This window comes from Triturus cristatus, chromosome 12 (assembly GCF_964204655.1).
Source record: "Triturus cristatus chromosome 12, aTriCri1.1, whole genome shotgun sequence".
NCBI lineage: Eukaryota > Metazoa > Chordata > Amphibia > Caudata > Salamandridae > Triturus > Triturus cristatus.
In genome coordinates, this window is record NC_140595.1 from 48,662,712 (window position 1) to 48,676,978 (window position 14,267).

At 49.4% G+C, this 14,267-nt stretch overlaps 1 protein-coding gene across 1 annotated transcript in view; it reads right to left on the reverse strand.

Annotated features, from left to right (window-relative positions):
- Nucleotides 1-9,618, reverse strand: part of EBI3 (Epstein-Barr virus induced 3) — a 30,428-nt gene extending 20,810 nt beyond the window's left edge. Inside the window, exon 1 of the mRNA XM_085637782.1 lies at nt 8,646-9,618. Within this exon, the coding sequence (XP_085493908.1) occupies nt 8,646-8,727 (82 nt within the window). The 5' untranslated portion in view covers nt 8,728-9,618. The remainder of the gene's footprint in view (nt 1-8,645) is intronic.
- Nucleotides 9,619-14,267: the final 4,649 nt, after the last annotated feature.

Sequence of the window (14,267 nt, forward strand, 5' to 3'; positions counted from 1 at the left end):
ACTATCAGCAAAGCCTCCGTAGAGTTCAGTGTGCTTGTAAGCAGGGCGTAGCCTCTTGGGCAAATAGTTAGGTCGCAGTCCATAAAAAGCTTTGTGGGCTAAAGTCAGTCGCTTAAATTTCCCTCTTGCCTTGACCGGCAACCAATGCAAATCTTTAAGCTGGGCAATCACTGCTCTACTCCTAGGAATCTCAAGTAAAAGCAGAGCAGCAGTGTTCTGCACCACCTGCCGTCTTTTCAACAAGTACTCGAGGAGACCCCCAGTAAATTGCATCTACATAGTCCAGCCGAGACGTAATCAAAGGACGGATCACCATCCTTTCACAGGAAGCGGGGAGCATATACAGGAACTTCCTCAACATCCTGAGGAGGCCAAAACATGTCCCACTCACACTCTCGACATAAGATTTGAAAGTGAGATTATTATCAAGTTTTACTCCTAAATTTCGCACTACAGTGGAAGGAGTCGGAGGAGAGGGGGATGAGTTGGGCCAGATCTCACCTCTAGAGACTCCACCAAGCCTGCCAGTGGAGCAAGGTAGATATTAAACAATATCGAGCTCAACGCCAAGCCCTGAGGAGCTCCATCCATCAAGAGTTTGGGCTCAGATGGGAACGGTGGCATCGACACTGATTGAGATCTATCAGAGAGGAAAGACCGTAGCCACAACAGAGCAGTGACACCTATCTCGAAATTCTGCAAGCGTTGCAGCACGATAGGATGGGAGACTGTATCGAATGCTGCCGAAATGTCCAGCTGCAGTAAGGCCACCTTCTTTCCACTATCCACAGCAGGTTTAATAACATCGGAGACTTCAACTAAAGACGATTCTGTGCTGAAGCCCGGTCGAAAACCAGAGTGTGACGGATGAAGCAGCCGATTGACCACCAGATAAATGGAGAGTTGAGAATGTATCAGTTTCTCAAGAATTTTTGAGAAAGCCGGCAGCAAAGAGATCGGCCTATAATTGGCCAAGATGGGTTTATCTGCCGACAGCTTCTTCAACAGCGGTATGGGCTTCGCTCTCTTCCAGCACTTTGGGACAATAGCCCGTCATAAAGAAGAATTTAATAATGAATTTAAAGCAGGATTGATAGCCTCCGCGCGAGTAGCTAGAATCTGAGGACATGGATTCTCGGGGAACCCGATTTACAGACTCTAATGGCGTGCATTGAGTCTTCTAAAGAAAAAGAGGAGAACTCCAGCAGCAAACAACCCGGAGTGGGGGAGCTGTCGGGAAATGGACACCTGTTCCACTAGATGCTGTAGAGTTGTTGTCTGACCAATTAAATGGTTTCTTATTGATCGCTACATTTGCTGAGCCCGAACTACCCAATGACTCCACAATATTACAGATCATCTTCTCAAAAATGTCAGATAGTTGAGATCAGAGTTTAGGCGAATCTTTTAGTGTCTGAGCGAGAGCGGACAGATTGATAACTTTTTTTGTCATTTTGAAAACCTCTTTCGGTTTATTTTTGGACCTCAGGATTTCGCTGGCTAAATAATTTGCTTGTGCGACATTTATTCCTTTGTGGCAAGAGGAGTGCTCTGTTTTTATAGTTTCCTTATCCACTGGTTGATTATGTTTACACCAAGTTCTTTCGAGCTTTTTGCACTCTTGTCTCGTGGCTTTAAGATCATCATTAAACCAGGGATACGATGTGTAATAAAGTGGCTCTGTATATACTGTTCCCAAATTGGTACAGTATGCACAGAGTCCACAGTCCCCAGAGGTTTGGCAGAGGCTAAAGTTAGATATAACCTTACTCTCTAGAGCGGTAGCTTGGTCGAGCAGTAAGGCAGTATCAGAGGACAGTGTAAAGCATTTGTTGTACACACTCAGTCAGCAAATGGTCTCACACACTCAAGAACTGAACTCTAGGCCAATGGTTTTTGTATAAAAATATATAGTTGTTTTATTTTAGAACCAACAATAGGTATCAAAATATACTTTCTCAGAATGAGATGCTTTAGATAAATACTTTTCAATAGATAATAGACTTTTGAATATAACAGTTGCAATAGGCAACACAATTTCAAACACAATAATACATTGAGCTCAATGGGGATTTCTAGTTAAATGCAATTAGTTACTTTAAGGATTACTTTTCTAACCACAGGACTGGATCCTGGATTCAGTCCTGGGACATTTCCTGTAAACAATTGAGTAAAAGCGTTTTGGTTCCAGTTGTGATTTTTAAGCAATAGTTTTGTATTTTAAAAGTTGACACTTTGAAACTTTTTCACATAGAATCACCAATGTTATCCTATGGGAGGAAATTCACTTAGCAGGTAAGTGGGGTTATGGTTACTTTTTCTAACTCAGTGGTGGATCCTGGATCCAGCACTGGTGCATCACCTGTAAACAGTTGAAAGAATGTGTTTTGGTTATACAGGTGATTTTTAACGAATATTTGTAAGTTAGTAAAATCGACCCTTAGAAACTTTTTCAGCAAAAACCAGGCAATGTTATCCTATGGAAGGAAATTCAAATTACAGGTAAAAGTATGTTCTCGTTACTTTTGTGATACAGTGCTTGGCTCCTAGGTTCAGCACTGGAACATCTATAAAAAACAGGTAAGCAATTACGTTTTCACAGAAAAATAGTCAACGGTTTCCTATGGAAGAAAATTGGGTTAGCGGTAAGTATGTGTGATCCGGGCACTACGGGAGACTCGCCCTCCGTGCGCTTCAAGATGGCGGTGGCGGAGGCCCGTCCTGAGGACGGAAGCGCTCTAGTCCTCCCGGGCGACGCGGAGCTGACGTCACGCGCCGGGACCATAGAAACACGGATGGACGAGAAGAGGAGGGCAGCGAGGGACGGAGGAGAACGCGGAGCAGACCCAGGGAGAATCAAGGCTAGCAGGCAGGAGCGAGGGAGCATCGAAGAGGAAGAGCAGAGACGCCGTGGACTTCCAGCTGACACCGCTCTAGTGTCCAGTCGTCCCAGGGAGAGCCAGGACGCCGAGACACCCCATGCTACAGTCCTGGAGGACTGTAGCTTCAGGTCAGTGCCTTTCCTGACTTACTTGAAGCGCTTAACGGGGAGGGGGAAAGCCAGGGGAACGCCAGAACCGGGGCACTAGACAGGACCGACCCGTCCCTCACAACTTCCCCACCCTCACAAACCGTGGTGATAAAAAGCAGGTGGAGGGCTTGTCACATCCAAGGAGAGACCTATTACTGACGGGAGGTTGTTCTTTTGTTTCCTTTGTCTCCCGGGGGCACCACCTTTTCCCAGCGAAACCTAAGAAGCTGACGTAAAGCGAGTAGGAGAGAAACCGGAGGAAGCGACCACCGGACCTGGGGCATCGTTCCGTTTCCTTTCTGGAGGACTTTAGTTTCATTTCTTTGTCTAAACCTGACTGCATAAGAGGTCTTCAGCAGCCTCTGTTTGAACATTGCTTTCCCTTTAATAAACAACGCCCAAAGAAATCTAGTGGTCCCTACACTCCGTCTTTAACTACCAGCAGTAAGGGTCAGTTACAGGTCCTGGGAGGGGGACCAGAGCACAGTATGGTTGTAATTACTTTTCAGGGTCAGTGCTGGGCACCAAGATCCAGCACTGGGATCTCTCCTGATAGCAGGTGAGTAAATTTTTTTCGTAATTCGGCTGATTTTAGAGGAATATTTTAAAGTTTCAAAACTCGAAACTTTGAAGAATTTCCAAGTGAAACCAGTCAATGTTACCCTAAGGAAGAAAAGAGAGTTATCGGCTTTTGGGTAAGTACTCGACTGGCAGAGTTAAGGTTCTGGGCATAGACTCAGGGGTCTCCCAGGGTCAGGTAAGTACAGTTGTTACACCCTCAGCGGCACAGGGGCAGCCAGGTGCTGAGTAAGTTAGGCCCAATGTTATCCTGTGGGAGGCAGGGGGCCTTTGGTTGGTGGCTGCTGGCTAGCAGGCCACATGACTGTGGGAGCTGGGCTCCTGGTCACTTGCTCAGGGCAAATGGGGAAGTAGATGAGAGTAGAGGTTGCACTGCCAGGGGCACTCGGGCGGCTAGGTGCAGGGTGCTTTTGAGCCGTCGGGCACTCAATGGATTGCAATGGAGACGCTCAAGAACGAACAAAGGCTGCAATCTCGGGGACGAAGATTCTTCAGGTGCGACCACCACTTCGAGAGGTAAGTTCGGTAGTTGGAAGATAGGTAGGCACCCAGGAGTTGGGCACAGGGGGCCGCAGGGCGCGGGGTGCAGGGGTGCCATTTGGTGTCGGGAAATCTTACCCTCTGCTGGTCGCGGTTGGAGGGGTCTCTGGTTCTGAGGCTGCAGGCGTCGTCAGGAGCGCCGAGGTGGGTCCTTGGGTGCTGGATTCGGAGTCACAGTCGCCGGGGGGACGTCCTCATGGTCTTTGTTCACTCCGGCACAGGCCAGGCTTGGCGGGTACAGAGTGTGTAGGGTTCGCGGTTCCTGGCTGATGCCAGGGGTCAGTTACTTGCTTTGAGCAGTACCACTGTTCGTGGGAGTCCCAGGTAGTTAGAGTCACAAGGCAGTCAGGTCCTACGGGGTTTCTGAGGTTGCTGACCACTGGAGATGCCGGGTTTAGCAGGAGCAGGTTCGAGGGTCGACAAGCCAGTAGGGCTGGGGCCAAATCATTTGGTGTCTTCCTCTTGTTAGCAGCTGCACGGCAGGTCTTCGTGTTTCTTGATCTTGCTTGTTTCGGAACCTGGATCTCAGGAAGGAAGGTTCAGGGTGCCCCTAAATACTAGATTTAGGGACATTGCAGGTAGGTAAAGGGCAGGGACCAAGGGGTCCCCTCCCTGGGGTGGGTATACCCTCTATCCTGCCACTCTCCTGTGGGAGGCGGGCAGTAGCCTAGTCCTGATTGGGCAGGGCTTCCCATCTTCAAGATAGCAAGAGCCCGGAGATGTGCTTCGCCTCGCCTCCCCCACCTGAGGTGTGGAGTTGGCAGAGGCTGGCACACCCCCTTTCCTTCCTTGGGGTTTCCGGCCTTTCTTCTCACCAGAGTGGGGGTCCGAACCGGTAGGGGCCAGTTGCTGAGTACAGCAAGTGGGTGGCCTGGAGAAGCTCACAAAGGCGGCATGCCTTGGAAGGTTCCCCTGCCCATCCTGGGGGAGGAGACCTAGCACCTCGCCCAGCATGTGCATTGTTGCAGGCCCAGGAGAGCGGATGGCTCTCTACCCAGGGGTCCAGCAACATGTCTGCTGTGTGGCAGCCTAGGCAGCCCCTCAGACAAGACGTGGATTGTAGGTTAGGTTCAGGGGGCATCTCTTAGATGCCCTCTGTCGTAAATTGTACATTAAATCCCACACTGGCATCAGTGTGGGTTTAATGTGTTGAGAAGTTTGATACCTAACTTCTCAGTCTTCACTGTTGCCATCATGGTGCTGTGGAGTTCGTGTTGACGATCTCCGAGCACCATATACTCTTAGATGGCAGCACTGCACTTACAGTGCCCAGGAATGGACCTGGGCACTGTAGGGGCACAGGGCTCATGCACCTGTACCCACACCACTGGCATAGGGCACCCAGCTAGAGGGGTGGCTGATGTATGCCAGGGCAGTGTGTGTTGTGGGCATGGGACACAGGGATCTGTGCCATGTCGACTCTCTGTTTTGTTCTGACCCAGACACTCAGCCTGCAAGGGCAGTGTGTGTGTTAGGGTACAGAGCCTCTAAGGGTGGCACAATAAGTGCTGCAGCCCTTAGGGGCCTTCTCTGGTCACAAGGCCCTGGGTACCTAGTGTACCATTTACCAGGGGCTTACATCTGGCCAGAGATGCCAATTGGGTTTAGGCTCCAACGCAGTTTTAGCGAAGGAACACAGGCCCTGGGTACCTAATTGGCAGGAACCCAGGGCACACTCAGTCAAAGTACATCAGCAATTCAGCAAAAAGTGGGGGCATACTATGCAAGAAAGATGGCACTTTCTCACACAATGGTCTTCTCCGTCGGCTGGAGCCTATGCCATAGGGTGCTCCCTGGTCTGCCATGTTGATGAGCCAGCCACTAAGTGCCAGTGCGTCTTACTCACCTTTCAATAGTGCCCCTCACCTCTCCTTAGCCCCTCTCTCACATTTATCTACTTTATACCACTACTCATCCCAATGTAGAGTGTCAGAGTGCTGTACATCACAAATATATTCAGAGACACAAGTGTGTAACTCGATGTATAGTGAATGTTACTTAAGACAATGAGGACTACCAGGTGTGGGGGTCACATGTCCATCATACTGGCAGGTAGTATCTGTGAGGAGGCCTGGCCTGGAGGGGTGAAGGGACAGATTTACTGGAAAAGAAGAGAGAACAAAGCACCATGTCTGCTAGGGTGAGGGCTGGTGCTCTCTCATCTAGTGCTGAAGTACCTTAGGTTGCCTTGTGTCAATGCACACACCCTTGCACTATAGTGCAAGGGTGTGTGTGTCAAACATAGGTTTTGTACAGGAGATGGGTGAGTGTCAGCAGTGGGCAGAGAGTGTCAGTACTGGAGAGGGGTGGGTGTCAGCACTGGGCAGAGAGTGACCGTACTGGAGAGGGGTGAGTGTCAGCACTGGGCAGAGAGTGTCAGTACTGGAGAGGGGTGCATGACAGCACTGGAGAGGAGTGAGTGACAGCACTGGAAATGGGTGAGTGTCAGCACTGGGCAGAGAGTGTCAGTACTGGAGAGGGGTGAGAGTCAGCACTGGGCAGAGAGTGTCAGTACTGGAGAGTGGTGAGTGTCAACACTGGGCAGAGAGTGTCAGTACTGGACAGGGGTGAGTGTCAGTAGTGGGCAGAGCGTGTCAGTACTGGAGAGGGGAGAGTGTCTGCAGTGGGCAGAGCATGTCAGCACTGGAGAGGGGCGAGTGTCAGCAGTGGGCAGAGAGTGTCAGTACTGGAGAGGGGTGGGTGTCAGCACTGGGCAGAGAGTGTCCGTACTGGAGAGGGGTGAGTGTCAGCACTGGGCAGAGAGTGTCAGTACTGGAGAGGGGTGCATGACAGCACTGGAGAGGAGTGAGTGACAGCACTGGAAATGGGTGAGTGTCAGCACTGGGCAGAGAGTGTCAGTACTGGAGAGGGGTGAGAGTCAGCACTGGGCAGAGAGTGTCAGTACTGGAGAGTGGTGAGTGTCAACACTGGGCAGAGAGTGTCAGTACTGGACAGGGGTGAGTGTCAGTAGTGGGCAGAGCGTGTCAGTACTGGAGAGGGGAGAGTGTCTGCAGTGGGCAGAGCATGTCAGCACTGGAGAGGGGCGAGTGTCAGCAGTGGGCAGAGAGTGTCAGTACTGGAGATGGGCGAGTGTCAGCAGTGGGCAGAGAGTGTCAGTACTGGAGAGGGGTGAGTGTCAGCACTGGGCCGAGAGTGTCAGTACTGGAGAGGGGTGAGTGTCAGCAGAGAGTGTGAGCACTGGAGAGGGGTGAGTGTCAGCAGTGACCAGCAGGTAAGTGTCGGCACTGCAGAGATGTGAGTGTCCGCAGGGGGTAGTGAGTAACAGGTCAGTGTCAGCACTGCAGAGATGTGAGTGTCCACAGTGGGTAGTGGGTAACAGGTAAGTGTCAGCACTGCAGAGGGGTGAGTGTCAGCAGTGGGCAGAGAATCTCAACACTGGAGGGGATGAGTATCAGAAGTGGGCAGAGAGTGTCGGCACTGCAGAGGGATGAGTGTCAGCCAAGAGTGTGAGCACTGGAGAGGGGTCAGTGTCAGCAGTGTGTAGTGGGTAATGGGTAAGTGGCAGCAATGGAGAGGGGTGATTGTCGGCAGTTGGCTTTGAGTGTCAGCACTGGGGAGGAGTGAGTGTCGGCAGTGAGTAGCGATTAAGTGTCAGCACTAGAGAGGGGTGAGTGTATGCAGCGGGTAAGTGTCAGCACTCTGGAGGGATGAGTGTCAGCAAAGGGCAGAGAGTGTCAGCATTGGAGAGGGATCAGTGTCAGCCCTGGAGAATGGATGAGTGCCCACATGGAAGCGTAGGTGAGTGTCAGCTATGGAAAGTTCCAGCATGGGAGAGTGGGTGTGCCAGCAGTAGCGAGTGGATGAGTTCCCGGATCAGAGAGAGCATGAGTGAAGTGGACAGTTATGGAGTGCCAACACTGGAGAGTGGATGAGTGCCAGCAGAGTAGGTGAGTGAGTGGCAGAAGTGGAGATAGGTTGAGTGCCAACACTATAGAATGAGTGAATGCCAGCAGAGTAGGTGAGTGAGTGGCAGAAGTGGAGGGTGGTGGAATGTCAACACTGGAGAGTGGATGAATGCCAGCAGAGTAGGTGAGTGAGTGGCAGAAGTGGAGATAGGTTGAGTGCCAACACTATAGAATGAGTGAATGCCAGCAGAGTAGGTGAGTGAGTGGCAGAAGTGGAGGGTGGTGGAATGTCAACACTGGAGAGTGGATGAATGCCAGCAGAGTAGGTGAGTGGCAGAAGTGGAGATAGGTTAAGTGCCATCACTATAGGGTGGATGAGTGCCAGCAGAGTAAGTGAGTGAGTGGCAGAAGTGGAGGGTGGTGGAGTGCCAACACTGGAGAGTGGATGAATGCCAGCAGAGTAGGTGAGTGAGTGGCAGAAGTGGAGATAGGTTAAGTGCCAACACTATAGGGTGCATGAGTGCCTCCACTTGAGAGTGGCTGAGTGTCTGGAATGGAGGTCGAGTGAGTGCCACCTTAAGTAAACAAGCCAGTGTTCCCAAGAGCACAATAAACTATCATTACTTTACCTTCGTTCTCGTCGGTTCCGGGCACGTGAGCACTGGTGTGAGAGGCGACCCCAAGGAGTGTGAGGAACAGCAGCACCCTCATCCTTCTTGTGCTTCCTGCGTCAGCGGGCACTACTGTTCACTCTCTTGCACTAGGGTGAAACCAGAGTCTGGTGCTCACTGTGGGGCGACGATCCTCACCCTGGTGCTTCTGAGGTGATTTGTGAATCCGTTCGGTCTGACTTACTGGACCATCACTTCTGTCGGGCACCGCTTAGTGTCTTTTGCACAAGAGGGCAGAACCGCCGTCGAGTGCCTCTTTCACTGGTGCCCAGCGCCACCGTCGAGCACCTATTTCACGCTCCTGTGTCCCTTGCACGAGTGTCCAGCGTCACCGCTCTCTCTCTTGCACCGTGTCCACCGCCCACTGTCTCTTGCACGAGTGTCCAGCGCCACCGCCCAGTCTCTTGCACGAGTGTCCAGCGCCACCATCAGCTGTCTGCGCACGCGCGCATCATCACTTCACTAAAGTGCCCCCCTACAGGATGCTGATGGTTACGTGTGTCGGAGGAGCTCGGAGTTTCTGCAGCTGACACTTTTCACCCCTCTTCTTGCCAAAAAGAAAGTGTTGTTGACTGTTGCTGTGTAGTATATCCAAGGACTCTTGCACAAGTGATACCCCGTGCACGGTGCCTAGCTTGCAATAGTGGCGCTGCTCCTCGAAGCCTGGTATCTGTTCTAGGCGCTAAGATCATGTGCTTCTTGGTGGCTCGTCAGGCCTCGGAGACATCTCTGAATAAATAACTGAATCATTGAACGGACTCCCGGCTCTTTAACTAGAAACCTGACCTCGGGGTTCAACTTCCCCAGCACACGAACTCGGGAAATGGCGGCCGGGCTTTTCCCACGAGGCTCGTGATGTTCTCACAGCCACTGCCAATAAAAAACATAAAACGAGAATCTAGTCGCCTTCTCTTCCCTCCTACAAAAGCAACAAGGAAACCGCCGAGCGTGTGGCCGTAAACAGGACCTTCGCGTGCTGAGGGTAGTCAATGAAGAGGACAGAATGTACAAGACCACACGGCGCGTTTCCTCTTTGGGAAGTCACCACTGGCACTGGGGCAGTCCACAGCAGCGTGCTGGCCCTGGTGCCAACAATGGAAGATTCGGACAAGTTTCCAACATCCATACAGGAATAGCTGATCCAGTTCATGTTTTTTCTTTGCATTCTGGGATTTGTAGTGCTGGTTTTAAAATGGGATAAATTATCCTCCATGTCCCACGAAGTAAAGAAAAAACCTGGACTGGAGCAGCTAATCACGAATGGACCTGGGAAACCTAGCAGGGCTTTCTCCTCATACCCCATCCACTGCCAGGACAGTAAAATACAGCCATAATTTGGGCGCATTGGCCAGCGACCGAAAATACTTCCCTTAGGGACAAATCCTGGCAAACAAACTACTGCAACTGTTCGGGCTGGACTGTTAGGCACAGGTTCAAGACTGATTTGCATATGGCTGGGTTCAAACTGGAATGGCATAGTGAGCAAAAAACGATGGATTTAGGCCCAGATCTCTGTACTGGGGTGAATGTATGACATTGTTTGGCATTCTGTCCATCAACTGTTGTATTTGCATTTGTCACCCCGAGTGGGACGGGTATGCTCAGACGTAAGTCCCGTGCTCTCCATGCCACTGGAGTCAAGCTATCCTGGCTGAAGAGGGGTGAAACCCCGAAACCGGTCCTAGGATGCTTGGTTCCAGTCCAGGGAGGACCTGGCTTGGCAGTTCGGGCTGGACTGTTCTGTTCCCATTGGGCGCAGGGTCAAGACTGATGTGCATATGGCTGGGTTCAAACTGGAATGGCATGGTGAGCAAAAGCGATGGATTTAGGCCCAGATCGCTGTACTTGGGTGAATGTATGACATTGTTCTGTATTCTGTCCATCAACTGTTGTTTTTGCAAACGACTGCAACCTCACATAAATCTTTGCCCACCAGGATTCAATTCTAAATCGGCACAACCCTACAGAAAAGACTCTGGATCCATCAAGGTGCCTGAAAGAACTAGAATCCTACGATTCTTCGATCTACTGTCCTATAAGTAGTTTTGACTCAGTTTCTTTTCATCTCAAATGCACCAAAGCAGGTCCTTGTCGTGAGGAGACCCCAGAAATAAAAATGTTCTGGGGTTCGATTCCCAAGCAGCAGGGACAGAGAAGGCGCTATCCCCAGATGGGACCGTCTTCGTCTTGGGAACCTGCAGTAAATATTTGTCCTTTGGACATAGCGCTCGAGCGGGCGCGCAGGGACGACATTTGTCTGTCAAAATTGGCGAAGCAGATGAAGGAATAAAGGGATGGACAAGATGTGGCCCCAGAAAATCGAGGCAGGAATCTTGATGGCACCAAATATCGCATCACTATATTGAAGGACAAAGTATTGAAAGGTAAGTGTGTACAGATTTTCTATACCTAACTCTACGTATGTACATTGACGATAGATATATCTTGAAGGTGCATAAGAACCGTAAATCTATATTTCCTCTATATGTTCTTACCTGTCAATATTTTGTCCCACGGTCTTCTGTCACGATATTAGTCTATCCCGATATTCCACGTCTTGATGGTCCATAGTACTATCGATCGATGATGAGCGACGAAACAGGCCTTTGACGGCCCGGCTACTGCTCCTGCACGATACTTCTGCCCTCCCCTCTGCGACCCAACATGTTAACAGATGACTCTCTACTGCCCTAGGCGTGGCCAAAGTGGCAATTCTGCGACTCTGGAAACCAACTCTAATTCCCGACAGATCTGGTTGGACAACATGTATGACACGCCATGTTATGACGGCCTTATTTATGAGCGAAATGACAAATTGCAGCTATTTGAAGTGGTTTGAGGCTCTTTTCTAAACTATTAAAGAGTCAAACGCACCCATAAATATATAATCTGTCTTTAGTCAGGAGCGGCCAGTGTAGGTAAGAGCGGTGTGGCGGGATGGGGGAAATCGATAGACGACGAGGGAAAATTAAATAAAAAGAAAACAACTCACCTGATGCTTGAAGAGCGCACAGTAGGTGTTTTTTTTTTTTACATTTAAATTTCCCTCATTGTCGTCTGTTGACTCTCCCCCCACCCCACCACTCTTGCATGCGCGGGCCGCTCCTGTGTACGTTGTGCCTCGTCGTGCTTTATGTTCCATGCAGACCCCTATGTTCCGTTTCCAGCCCCCCCCCCCTTGAGGTTCCTCAGACTTTGATCCCTGTTGCTGTTGGCTTTCATTAAAGGAAGGAGCGGGGGGCGGTTTTATTTTGCTTCCTCTGGTGGGGGTGTTCTGCTTCCCTCCTTGCGGGAGCAGGTTTCTTTCTCCCTTCCCCTCTTGTTGATTGTGTTCTTTTTTTCCCCCTGTTTAAGTTGTTAAGTAGTATTTATTGCCTACTTGTCCATTTCCTAGGTCTACTCTTGGAGATTTATACTCAGCTGGTCTTGGTATTTCTCCTAGTTTTTTGCTGGTCCACCATGGAGGCCTGGTCTACAGATGGATGATGGGTTTCCATTCTCCCCTGTTGGCTTCCTCGCCCTGCGTGGCGATTTGACTGTGTACCTTTTAAAGTATCACTCTTGTTACAGTACGGGAAAACTCAATAAAGAATTGAAAGTCTAATTGACTTTGTGGCGGACAACCCTGACGACATCATCACACCAAATGATGGTACATCCCAAACTCAGATCCACGCTGATCATGACCTCATGAGGAGACCAACGCGGTGGAGCGAAAAGACCGTCCCTCTTCCTCCAAGTGGACGATACCTCTACTTTCGAAACCTCCACAAAGTGACAAGAGAAACCAGGGAGTTTACGTGTCGCTCATGCTCTCTAGGACGCGGAGTAAGAGGAGTCTCTTGCTTTCGAATTATGAAGACTTAGTTCAGTCTTGAGATTCAGTTCTTCTTTCTCTGGATGACGCATCCAAAACAAACTGTACGATCACAACTCACCCAAGTGAGGCCGACACACACTACTCGGGAACCTCTCGTGGCTGAAACTCTCTTACTCAACTTTAAAAAGAACCTTGAGAGCCTCTTCCTCATAACACCAGTCTGGTTTCCAGTCAGCCAAAAGACCAGCAAATGCCCACCAGACACAAGTTCCTTTGCCACGTCACCAACAAACAATCCACCACATATGGCATGGGAGCCTATCAATGCTATTTACAGCAAGGGGGGCAAAGCTGATTAAAGAACCATGAGAGGAATATCAACCACAAAAAACCCTATTTAAATGATTTTAAATCCCCCAGAGACCCAGATACACACTTTACTAAAAGTATGAACAAAGTCTGACAAAGACTCATGATAGAATCAGTCTACCCTGATACAAATCAACACTGAACTCACAGACACAATACACGGGGGACTTTGAAATGTATGCGTGCGACTGCAGATTGTCGAGTGAAATGAGAGACACCTTGATTTTCAATTCCTGGACTTACTAAGGCTCACAAAAATGAGGTTTAACAATCCTTCTGCACCTTTGAATGACTTGTTGTTACAATCAGGGTACTCCATCCTTGGATTGGACAAAGACAATAGGACAAGAAGGAGTGGGGCTTATATTATAATACAAGATTGTTCAAGAGCTAAACTTTAAACACTTTGAATGACCATAAAGATTTAATGAATCCCAAAACCACAAACTCCATCATCTGGAAAATTATTTATTATCGTCTGGGCTGAATCACCATCTTTCTACAAGAACTCATGGAGTTATCCTCTCTGGATACCTGGAAGGCTCAACAAATGTTGTTCTTGGAGATGTTCACATTCAGTGGCGCGAGAAATCCAAGGCAGCAGATAAGTCTATCTCCCTGCAGGATGACGATCCGTCACAACTATCTACCTCCCACGAATGTATGACGTTATAACGCAAACATTACAACGCATGCCTTTACAACGCATGTTTTTACAACGCATGCCATCACAACACATTTTTAGAAACTACATTTACAACGCATTCCATTACAACACATACCATTACAACGCATATTACTTTTAGGGCCACTGTAGGGTAAGTGTCGGATAGTGTAGGGGTAAAAATTACTATTCCCACTCCAGTGAGTGCAACAGTAGGGTAAGTGTTGGATAGTGTAGGGGTAAAAATTACTATTCCCCATTAGTTACCTTATAATGCGTTGTAATGGCATGCATGGTAGTGACATGCGTTGTAATGACATGCGTTGTAGTGACATGCAATGTAATGGCTGCGTTGTAATGGCATGCAATGTAAAGGATGTTGCGTTGTAATAACTGCGTTGTAAAGGTAGTGCGTTGTAATGACTGCGTTGTAAAGGTTGTTTTCCACTTCCCGCACATACACAAGAGGGAGCCACTGGAAGATCTCATCGTAGCCGAGGAGCACCAAATAAGCGTGAAAGATCCTCTTGCAGTGGAAGGGTCCGACCATCCTTGGATTCCTTTTGCTATTGCAGTCGCCAAACAATACTAAGAAGAGAACCCAATGCAGAAATAGGAGAGGTATATTCGAGACGGCGCTAAGTTAAAACGCTGCAGAGAAATCTGTCCTCTCTTTGGAGGTTCCTCCCAATAATAGAAATAAACTACTAATAAATTTCAATAAAAC